The 12,536-nt window shown below is 35.6% G+C and overlaps 1 protein-coding gene across 1 annotated transcript; it reads right to left on the reverse strand.

Moving 5' to 3' along the window:
- Nucleotides 1-382: 382 nt before the first annotated feature.
- Nucleotides 383-9,057, reverse strand: LOC123539783 (semaphorin-5B-like). The gene is made up of 7 exons (XM_045324587.2): nt 8,842-9,057; nt 7,953-8,225; nt 4,216-4,386; nt 3,893-3,934; nt 1,777-1,926; nt 1,133-1,303; nt 383-567 (listed from the first exon to the last, which is right to left on the reverse strand). The coding sequence occupies exons 1-7, from the start codon at nt 8,987-8,989 to the stop codon at nt 401-403; spliced, it is 1,122 nt and encodes a 373-aa protein (XP_045180522.2). The 5' UTR covers nt 8,990-9,057; the 3' UTR covers nt 383-400.
- Nucleotides 9,058-12,536: the final 3,479 nt, after the last annotated feature.

Consider the following 12,536-nt stretch of genomic DNA (forward strand, 5'->3'; position numbering starts at 1 on the left):
AATTCTACATGTGATCAAAAGGTCATTTGCTAATCAATAAGGATTTTTATTTTTTTATTGCCTTGCACTGAAGAGCTTAAACACATAACCTAACTCTTATCCCCCGTCATGTTCCATTGTCACATGACAGTGTAAATATATGCAATCCCCTCCAAGCGAATCCCTAACGCACACAATCTTTTGAGCAATCTACATTGATATCAAATTAAGACCTGTTGATGAGCTATTTGCTCTTTTATATTCATTACAATGTGATGAAACAAGTTGCTGGTATGTCAGTAACGGATGAAATAAATTATTCGTAAGAGGCATTTTTCTGGAAAGCTTACATGTTACTCGTTTGTTTAAAGATGTCTGGCGGTTTTTAAATCATGAAAATAAACATATGTAGTTTTCTTTATCATATTGTTAATAATAAAGAACAGTTTATAAGAGTACAGGACTTTTCACTATATTCACTGCCAGGACAGTCATGAGGATTTCCAGAGCTGCAGTTTCTTTTCAATTGAATGAAACCTACTCCACATGTTACACTGCACGGAGAAGCTTCGTAAAAAGGAAACCAGTCTGAAATAGATATAAGATATTCTAAAATAGTTAGATCACTGTGCTAGGCGTAATTTCCTTGCGACGATTTGTAAGAACATATTGTATCTGAAATCATTTGTCTTCTACTTCGGACACGTGTAGAGAAGTAAAGAAAGTTTACAACATTGTTTTCCCGATCATGGAAACCGAAGTCCACACGTCATCTTTCATGGAATCGCGTTCTGTGTATCGTTGAAGGTTCCATGTACACTGCCATATGAAGACATCAGTCGATGTTTTTTAATTCATTTGTTACTTGTAAGATGTAAGAATGTTGGGTTCTGCTCAACCCGGGCTAAAGGGTGTTCAAGGTAACTTGCATTTCCACTAGCATCCATAAAAAGGCTCAGTCAAACCGAATATGTAACATTTTTATTTATGTCGTGTTTGGCGGCCAGTAGTTTTTCAATCTCGAAAGGTAGCTACAGATAATACCCTGTATTACTCTGACTCTTGTAGAGTTAAAGCTGTTGCTGATCAAAGTTATTTCAGGTTGCTGACTCATCAAAAAAATATCTATAATTGATAATTAAAGATTATTTACGTGGACAATCTGTTAGACTGCATGTTGAACTGTCGATCCTTGTCCCATTGCAGTTCGCTCCACCATGTCGAGGTACTGGATTGTCACAGTCTCTTGTGCGAATCTGTCTACCACCACCACAAGTGGAAGAGCAGGTGCTCCACTGCTGCCACAAGCCCCAAGAGCCATCGACTGAATAAAATCTCATAATTTACTGTTTTTGACGCAAACGTTGCATTAAAAACATGCATCTGTAAACCGTGTTGTTCCTTTATTTAGATGTTTCCCCCTACATTGCTTTCTAAGACGTCAGACACCATGCAGAGACCGTGCAAAAAGAAAGTAAAGGTTTAAAAGGAATTATTTTATTATGTACAATGTACGTATACACACGGAATTTTATCATTTTTTCACTAATTGCTTGAGGAATCTCATTTCAGAATATTTCAAGTTATTTACTTAAGTTAACCTTATATGTTTAAAACATACTTGTCAAGAAAATTCTGAATATTAAACTTGTATATTTACTCAAATTGATGTTATGTAACAGCATTTTTACACAGTCTTATTTTAAATCTGCGTATGTACACGTACACGTTTTCATTACTAAAAATAACTAAATAAACAATATTTTGTCTAATGGTATATACATGTGTAGTACTTACTGGGACAAGGACCTGCGTCACACGTTACAGTTTCAAAAGCTTTTCCAGCACAGTCACCTTCGTGTCCAGTACTACAGCGCCTAAGTCGAGTGGTGGTACCAGCTCCACAAGTAACAGAACACGCCCCGGAAAACCAACTCGACCAACTTGCTATTTAATAAACACTACAGTTATTTAACATAATCATATACAGAATACACCGTATGCATAAAGAAAATTGATGATTTAGTCACCACTATATTTGCCAAATTACAAATATTCTTACTGGTTATCACATCTTATGTGAACGGTTAACCAGATGACAATAATGACTAAACTGTTTGTTTGTTTGTTTTTTTTTTTGTTTTTGTTTTTTTGTCAGAAGAATTTGTATGTTTGGTATATTGATAACGTAACACATTAAGCACAGATAGTGCTTGACTCCCTTTCCATGCTATCACTGCTATTAATATTGTTGAAACGTGTTAATAATAGAATTTGGGTCATTTGTGGCTGATTTGGGTTCATTATGTGGATGACTGGGTCCCAGCTTCGCGCATTATGTCATATACAAAAGTTAAAGTGGACCAGATTATTTGATAGAGCAAGTACTCGTTGCAAAAACGTTATGTTTAAATTTGGACCAATCAGAAACAATTTCAATAGCACGTCTGCTTGGGTATAAATAGGTAGATGGATGACACAGAGCTCAATCGGAAGAAGACACATCGAGGAATCAACTAATTATTTATCCCAGAACCTTGATAAAGAGACTATTGCAGTTACCCTGTCAGGGCGGATAAATTATTAAAAAGAAGACTTTGAAAGTTCGTAAGCTAAAGAAGAGTTGCAGAATTTCAACCAGGTTTCGAGCTATAGGGCCAGCGCATAGAAGTTTTACTTTAATGGTAGTTGAATGCTATATACGATAGCATATATAGGCTGAGCATTGGGAAGCTGAGACAGAGACCCAGAGTTTGGTAATCTACTGAGATATTATGAGAGTTCCAGCTTATAGACGGTCCAACATTACTGTCGAAGTACAGCCAAGGCATTGGGGATATATCTATATGGTAGTAGAAAGTTACATATGATAGCATATAGGCGAGGAGCATCCAGGAGTCAGGGCAATCATATAGAGTTGAGAGGACAGAGGCCGTGCATCTATGCGATAGGACTCGTATGTTGTTGATTCAAATACATTGTCTGACGGGAACTTCAACAAAAAGACCAGTCAAGTATACAATCTCCAGCCTATAGAAGTTTGAGCTAATCATTTTTAATTGGAGATTGTTAGTTTGAAACATTTAGTGATTTGCCTGATCCCTGATATTGTCTAGCTCATAATAGGAAATCATTTACGAATCACTGGTACACGAATCATTTAGGCAAGGTAGCCAGAGGAATTTTCTAAATATGAGATATTTAGTCTCACCAGCTCTACGTTTTAACAAAGGACATTCTACATCGATTGTCAACAAGTCTAAGACATAGTCACCTTAGCGATTGGACCCAAACCATTGTTCAAGATACTAAAGGCGTAGGCACTTCCCTGGGTAATATAACCAGTATCCTGATAATGTTCATATCCTTTCTGGCACTTTTGTGTTTAGCGATTGTCACAGTCTCTCACGCATAGATAAGTTACATCATCAAAAATGATTATATATATCTATCTTGCCTAATCAAATTGTACCCCTACTAATTATAAATGCTTTTATCGCGATAATAGTAAAACAATGATTAAAGTGGGACACCTGGGTAGAACAAAATCCAGATGTGAATAACGAGCTTAATGGCACACGAGATAAGGAGAATAGGATTCGAATTCAGTTACCTCAAATGTACGACCGTGGAGGTCCTATTCTCTAAAGTAAAGAAATAATGTACAGGAAGTCATAGTTTGAACTCTTAGCAAACAATTATTGAGATTATATAAAACCCATGAGTAGAACATGTAACAACATAGCTATTGACATTCGTGTTTAGATGCTAGCAGGTATGATAGCTACGTTTAATATTACATTACCATGTGTATATATTTTTAAAACATATACGCTTTATGGTAAATCAGTAATATCTACGTAAAGAATTTTCTACTGGATTTGTTTTAAAGATGTAAAGCTGTTGAATTTACCAGGTACTGTGGATGTCGAATTTGAGACTTTTGTCCATTTATCTGAAATGTAAAGGTAATAGATTAAAATCATTGCCAGAAAATGGTATATAAACATTCATTCAGCGAAACTGCTTAAATTATTAAAATGCCACAAAGAAGGGCATCCAGCTATTTCCGGTGAACAATTGAACTGCATTGATGTCGAAATTTCTATTCCATTTTTGTTGTGGTTTTAGATACCCCAAAACTATGACAGTTTGTCATGGTATCGGATGCATTAAAACGCATAGTTTATTACTAAACATATATACGGTAAATTCCACATATTAAAAAAATCTTACTATATTGACAAATCCATGGATAAGACAAATATCTCCCATGTACAAGAGCATTGCAATCAACATCATCCCATTGACCATATCGAAACATAACCATGATAGCGCAATCCTCTTGATCGTGGTATGGATCAACATATCGTCCAGGAGCCCAGTGAGTATAGTTCATGATGTCACCTTCAAAACAAATCATACGGTTCATGCAGAATTTGTAGTGAATATCGATGCCTAATTCACATGGAATTAATCTACAGAATGAAAGTATGTACGTCGTTATCGTAAACTAGTAGATTTCCCATTACATTTTCATTATTCTCGTATTCTCGTATTATATGTACCATTCTAATACGACCCGACAATAACCTACATGCATGCAGATCAAAATCTATCTCGGGTTATAATGCAATAACCCACGCGCGTGCATTGACGTATCTGATCTAGGTACGTTGCACGGTCGTATAAAATAGTTACAATTTTCTTCTAACACTGCTGATACTAGCATGTCGTGTTAGAATCGAAATAAAACGTTCCTAAGTGTGATTCATTGTAGAATAACCAGAGTTCGTTCTTATGCAAAACAATATATCACTCAGGCCTACGGTCTTCATGGTATATTTTATCGCATAAGAACTCCAAACACGGGTATTCTACGGTAAGCCACGATTGGGAACCTATTATATCTTAATTTTAATACGACTGTCTCTGAAAGGGCATATTATGTGAACACCCGTGGCGTGTGGGCAGTGGGCGTCCAAAAGTATGTCCGCTCTGTAAATCGAACAGTTTTTATCTGATCTTTACCAAATTTGGTGACAATTATTGTGGATAATATCTCGGCCAATTCTGATAACCAGCCAAAAACTCCAGGCGCTTTTGGATTTTGGCCCTTGAATAACTCCAAATCTGCGAATTCAGCATTGTCCACTCTCTAAGTTGAACGGTTTTCATTTGATCTTCCCCAAACTTGCAGATAACGTTTGTGGGTATAATATCTCGACCAAGCTTGATAACCAGCTAAATTTCCTTGGATTATGGCCTTTGAATTAGGCCAAGTTGGTTGACGAGCTTACTTTGAGACAGTCTGGCACTTTGTTACACTATGAATTGAATGTGATAGCCAAAGCAAAGAAAATTCTTACAAGAGAGTCAGAAGGCCTTATGTCGCTCAACTGACTTATACTTTATGCCTTTGTGACGGATTGTTAACTGATGAGATTTAATTTTTAATTTTATTTTCTATTTTAAGTTTTGGCGACCTGTAAATGCTCCAAAGCAGAAAGTTTACATGGGTAATAAATAGATCATTTAGTAGCATTGAAAGTGCCTGAACAAAACATTTGCAGACTCAATAAACAATAAAATCTGTAAAAAGATTCTTTTGAAGCAAAGAATGCACCCAAGAAGAATAGCAGACTCGGTTTGATTGAGTCTGTTCATGAGAGGTAATGAAAAGTGAAACACCACTCACACCCCCAACACCGGCTTAAGAAGAACACTATTACACACATGTTGAAGTCTGTAAAGAAATGTTAAACAACCTTCATCCACCTAAGACTGGGCTATATGGAATTCTGTTACATACCAGCATTGGGTACTTGACCCCGAAGCCAGGTACGGAAGACCACATACGGCACGCGGCAATTGTCTGGTTACTAAAATTTGTAAGAAGATGTTTTCGAAGTATAGAAATTAGCCATGACATGTAATAGTAGGTTTGAACAAGTCAGTTCACGTGAGGTAAGGGAAAGTAAGGGAAAGTGGAACCTATTAAGTGAAGATCCATCAAACAGCTAATCTGAATTATGAAATTATATTTTCAGCCCTGTCTGCCTTAAGCGCAGCCACGCGGAACCATGTAAACAAACATCCTACAAAACATGTTTGGTGTACATGCATCAAGCGGATCACAAAAATTCGTTTCTCTATCATGGCCTCTAAAAGGAATCAGAGTCAGGCAGAATTAACTGAACGAACTTGAGAAATTAATTTATTCATTTTGTTTGGTTTAATGTGACACCGACACACATTTACGTCATTTGGCGACTTTTCAGCTTTGGTGGTGGAGGAAAACTCCAGATGTCCCTCCATGCATTATTTCATCACCAGCGGGCAAATTTTAGAAGAAATCTAGAAATTCTAGTTTTAATTCTCGCAGGCCTTAAAAGTAGGGTTCAGCCAAACCATTTAATAAACAAAGAAATATTAATCGAAGAATGCTCAGACTAAGTTCGGTGATGATCCTTTAGTAGTTTACGATAAAAAGTCGTTTAAATGATTTTCTATTATACGTGTAAGCTCATGCCGCAACCCCTAAAATTAAATAAAAGCATTTAAACAAACTTGACGTTAGCATGCATTTCCACTTCCGTCCATGAACAGGCTCAATCAAACCGAGCCTGCAACATTTTCGTATTTGTCGTTTTGAGCGATCTGTGTTTCCACTTTTTCTATTTGAAAAGAGAGGTCTATACTTTAATATTACTTGGAGCTTAATGCAGTTAATTCAAGTAGTTGATGACATGATGTTTTCTTCTTTAGCTGTAGCAGTCGCTTACAAATGAACAATTTGAACACATTTAATTGAAGCTACAATTATGTACCGTCCAGATACCTGAATCAGTGGGGCACTAGAATCAGCAAATTTCATTTAAAACATGTATTTGGTGTAATTAGTAATATCTTTAAAAATCCATGTTGAATATTTAGTCTTTTTTTATCTAAATATACTTGTTCCAAAATTTTATCTTGTTTCTTTATTTTTGGACCAAATGAAATGAAGTGTATAGATATAGCATCAATATCTGCTAAATATATCAGTAAACAGACCGACAAATAGACTTAGGGGAAAATAATGAGGCAAATGACTGCTGCAAGCGCTTCGGTTGTCTCACTAGTCACTAAGGCCGTGGCACAGGATCCACAAATGTATTTTGTTTTTGTTACAAAATTATGTCCCTTCTTTGACTTTCATATTCATTCATTTAAAAAGGCTATTGAATGGTCGTATAATATGCATTGTCAGCGTACAAGGTATTCCAAAAGTGTCACAGTCTTACATATTTTCTTTGTAAAGTACTGTTTTACCTTCAGCTGCTTCTCATTTGTGGATATCCTGTGTGGATATAACTGAATTCTATTTAAACAAACGATTCTAGATGAGTAAATGCACCCTTACTGTAGCACAGTAACTATAAAGGATATCACCATTGTTCGCACCTTAAATTGCTGCGTGTTCAGTGTAGTAAAACCCCATAGTGAGTTTAACTGCCTGTGCTATAATTAACTTTACTTGGCAAAATAATATCACAACTACCCGCAAATAAATGCACTTTCGCAATTAGAAAAAAAATGTTTACAGTATAGAAAAAGTGAAACCCAACACAACATAGCCTCAGTTTTGAGCGATACTTCTACATTTAACTATCTGCTAAGTTTATTGACTAAATCTGATGACAGTAATTTTGGTGGTGGCAATTAGATATACAGCTTAAAAGGTTCGTGATATTCAAAAGTCTCCGAGTTTAAAATAAAAGCTTATTTTATACAAAAATTGATATCCCAAGGACAGACAAGTAACAAGACTATCAAAAGAAGTTCATTTTGATATATTTTAGTAGTTACGTTTATATAGATGTACGAGAAATGAATTCATATACGACTGATATTGATATCTCAAAGCTGAGACATTGATACAGGTCGACGACGACGGACAATGAATTCTGTTAAATACCAACGATACTTACCAGAGTCCCATTTCCATTGTCCTTCATTTACACGGTCATCTAGTCCAAGCCAAATTTTTTTAGCCAAATATGTTTTAGTCAGTACATTGTAAATAAAAGTTTGTTCTTCAGCACTTCCTATTGAAAGCATATGGCCTTCCTTACTACGACAGTCGTCCCTAGCGTGCATCCAGCTGTCAGCCGAAGGCACATACTCGTAGCATTTATCTCCATACTGAAAAAGATACTGCGGTTGCACGCGTTTTTTAACTTGCGGCTGACACATGTGTTGACCTGGAAGAAATTGTTTACCTTAATTAAACATTCTATGTAATATGGCTTTGATAAGAGAGATTGTGAAAAATTAAAATAAAATTTCCTTAAACTCTAGGTAAGTGTTTTCATTTTGTTTATATAACTAAGTTCTCTGTTACAGGGAGGCAATATATTCGCTATGTCTAAATATATGTGCATATGATATATCCTCATATGAACATCAATGCACATCTTTTTTGTTTAAGGCATATTTATGTAGTGTATTTTCTACATTTTTACCTACAATATCGTTTGTGGTACGTACGAGATTTTCATAGATTTTAAAAATACTATTTATCATTCTTATCTTATTTAAACACAATTATATCTTTATCTTTAGATTCACCTTTCTTTATAACGGCGAGCCCACTTTTAGGCATTTTTAATTTCGGCTTTATCAATATACGCACATGGTACATTCAATTTGACAAAACAATTTTCACATTGACAATGTTTTTTCTTCTAATTCATTTAAAAGCTACTCGATTTTTAATTGGCATTGGAAAAAAGAAATAATTAAAGTTGCCAATATGTTTAAAATGTATATACTAGTATATGCGGAATCGAAATACAAGTAAACACTCGTATTGTATACCTTGTATATGGCAGGACGAAAATATCAGTCCAACAATAAAATAAAACCAAGGACTGACAGAGATATGTAATAAAGCAGTCATCTCCTTAAGATTGTTTACGAACCAGTTTATTTTACATTCCATATCCATGTAACGGTCATCATACATAACAAAGTTTTAGTACGAAAACCTTATCTTTGTCCATGTTTCTCGTTCACTTGCAAAACTTTATCTTACTAGTGTATTGAAATGCTGTAATTTCACTTGTGCTCGTATGCTCTTATCGGCACCAGACAGTTTCGTCCTCCAAAGCCTGGGTCAATGTAATATACTAGTAGTGTAAAAGGACGTGCATTATATAACAGTAAAGCGTAAAAGTCCAAAAGTCTTTTGTTTGTCTATTATCTAATAAATCGATCAGGGCACGGTGAAATATACACTGTACTTGATACTTTACATGGGTAATGAGTGATTGAGTTTTGTTAATACCTCTCCTATGCCACACCTACCTTTTCCTATTTATTTGCTCAAGGCGTTGTGGCATCAGTGTATACCTGGATTCTAACTGGTATCCACAAGCAATAACAGCGTAACAAAACTTATACCTGAGTAAAATAATCTGGCTGATTACATCAATGGTACACGAATTCAAACTCCAAATCACATAATTAAAAGTAAATTCGATGAATTGGTATCCTTCGCCGAATGGGTTTGTGGTGAGGAATTACAAAGAAATGTATCAGGCAAAAAGTTAAGAATGTTACTAAGAAGCAAATAATTTCATTACTCTGGACCATTTTAACAGCTCGGGATGGAGATGACCGGGTGAGGGTACAAAATTTCACATATGGATGATAAATGTTGATGGAAAATAAAACATGAAGAAAAAATGCTGCATGATCGGTGTAGGTGGGGCGACTGGGTGGAGGGGTAAGGTGGGGGAAGGGTACAGCTTTGCAAGTTGATAAATATTCATGGACCATTTGAAAAATTTTAAAATAAAGAATAAAAATGTTTTAGTTTTTTTTTTGTTTGGGAGTGGGGGAGGGGATGACCAAGGCGGTGGTCGTGACCAGGAGTGGATACACAACTACACATGTTTACAAGAAATGTTCAACTGAAATACTGTTGAAAAACGGCGCTAAACGCAAAAACAAACAAACTAATGAAGTGCCTATATAAGTAACACTAGAAACTTCTAAGGGCCATAACTCTGGTGTTACTTGGGAAATTTGACTGAAACTTGACGGGCCTCATAACCCCATATTTCTGATCATGTATATGAAGTTTTATTTACATATTCCTAGCAATTTCCTAGACATGGCTCCGGACGGACGAAAAGACGAACGGAAGAATGGACGGACGGACAGCGCCAAAACTATATCCCTTCGCCTTCCGTTGGGAATAATAAGCTAAAGGGCGATGTCTATTATGTGGAAGAGCATCTGTGCAAGGTGTGTGTTATATATCAACTCTAAAGTTCAGGTTACTAAGTCGAAATTTTAAGTTAATATGTCCAACGTTTGAGTTACTAAGTCGAAACTTCGAGTTATGTATCTCTAAATTTCGAGTTACTAACCCTGCAAACGAGCAGCGTTTGCTCATAAAAGATACCACTATTTAAACAATTTTAAGTCTGAAAGGCTTAGACCTAGTTTAATCCCATATGGCTAGGAAATATAGACATTCCCTACATGAATGTGTAGTTATAAGTCTGACCGATTGGGTATCTGGGTGGGTCTAGATTATGATAGATAGATGGAATGTGACCGACCAGGAAGTGTTCAAATTTAAAATATTTACTATTTTGACCTTATTTGGAAGGTTTTAAAACTAGTTTGGGTCCCTACCACTTGAACATTCGATATATCCTTGATACAGTTCGAAATCTGGAATAGCTCTGGAAGCTCTGGGGTATGTCATACATTGATGCATGGTAGTATATGTTCAGTCGCTACATATTATGTACAATATATGGATGTGAAGATAAGATGATTCCACTACGAAGAGTCAGAAGTCGTCCATTACAAATGTCATAGATATAAAACAGATCTGATCACAAAGAAAAACATGAAAGAAAAACTAATCTTCAAAACATATTCATTCAGACATTATGACAGAAAAAACAGTACAAATCAGAGCAAGCTGTACTTTAGAATTTATCCTGTAAAAGAGAAAGTATGACCAGTGTGAAAAAAAATTTATTCCGCCATATTTTGATTTAAAACTTGTTTCTGTAACTGCACAACTATATATGACCGTATGGGTCTACATATAAACAGATTTATGAGCAGATGGGTCTATATATTAACAATCTTAAAAGACCTCCACCGAATGGAATATCGGTGGGGATTTTAGGAATGACCTCCGTCCGACTGTCTGTCGAAGCTTACATTAGCATACTTTGGAACACTTTTTCTTTAATTTCATTCATTTTGTAAGCTTTTGTTTGCATATTTCTTCTTTTACAAAGAGAACAAAAGAGTAACCACATAAATACCTATATGTAGGAAGATTCGTCCGTCCGTACACAAATCTAGGTCGTGCAATAATTCTTACAAATATAATGTAGAAGGCAATATGTAGATAATGCAGGTAAATAATTAATGCTTTGTAGGTAACAAAGGTCATATGATGAGACAATATGTCAACACGTGATCTATCTTAGCAAATGTGCTACTCTGAGGCTGTGTTTTAGTGCTCTGTGCTTCCGGGAAATCTACCCTTACCAATTATCTTTTGTCATTTGAATACACCATTTAGAGACTTTCATTTTTAGGGCATTTTGATGCAAAAGTTAGCCTTCTTTATTTCTTTACCATATCCTATCCTTGAGACAAACCGAATTTTCTATTTAATATTTGATCATATATCCATAAAAATCTGATATCTATACCTCTGTTAGATGGTTTGATTCTTGTTTCTTTCTGTTGCGTACGATGTATGGCACAGTGGTTGTGTTTCGGGGTACTCTGTGCTTCAGTGAAATCTGCCATTACCCTTTTTAGTCGATGTATTGTTCCATTAATTTGAAACTGAGCAGTAAAGATGTTGCCAAATAAGCCTAACCACCCATGACTTTATCATGCAACAGGTGAAGGTATTTTACGTTTCAGTAAAAGAACTACTTCATTTTTTTTTATCGCATTATGAAGAGCATTTGTTTTATACATGAAAATCTGATATCTATACCTCTGATAGCAAAATAGCTGTGTTCGGAGAACTATGTGCTTTCGTGAAATCTGCCATAGCTATTTCAATGTATTGTCCATTCTATATAATTCAAAAATGAGCAGTAAAGATGCCGCCAAATAGGCCATATCATTTCAGATCTTATCATGCAAAAGTGGCCGATTGGGGTATTTTAAGCTTCAAGAAAAGAACTACTACCCTTTTCTTACTAAAATAGGAAGAGATTTGATTCATACATGTTAAGGCGGTTTCACTAATAAGAAGATCATCTATTGCAATATCACATTGAAATTTTGGCCCAACATCACCCGTATGACAAGTTTATAATCATAAACCCTAAACGAAGCAGATATTTCAACAACAGCAGAGCACCAACACCGACCTTGATCCCCGAAAATTCTCGGATTTTGTTTTCTGACCCTTGAAGAGGAGATGATACGTGTAAATTAATAAATTTTGAACAAATTTTATGCGGAAACAGGGACATGCAAGTCTTTCTTCTGGAAGGCAGGGAACGTGACTC

The sequence above is a fragment of the Mercenaria mercenaria genome, chromosome 15 (assembly GCF_021730395.1).
Source record: "Mercenaria mercenaria strain notata chromosome 15, MADL_Memer_1, whole genome shotgun sequence".
Lineage (NCBI taxonomy): Eukaryota > Metazoa > Mollusca > Bivalvia > Venerida > Veneridae > Mercenaria > Mercenaria mercenaria.

Coding starts and splice junctions, on each gene's coding strand:
- LOC123539783 (XM_045324587.2), bottom strand. CDS start 8,989: ATGTATGATGACCGTTACATGGATATGGAATGTAAAATAAACTGGTTC. Junction 8,226..8,841: donor TTCGTCCTGCCATATACAAG/GTATACAATACG, acceptor AATTTCTTCCAG/GTCAACACATGTGTCAGCCG. Junction 1,927..3,892: donor TTCGACATCCACAGTACCTG/GTAAATTCAACA, acceptor TTTATTAAATAG/CAAGTTGGTCGAGTTGGTTT.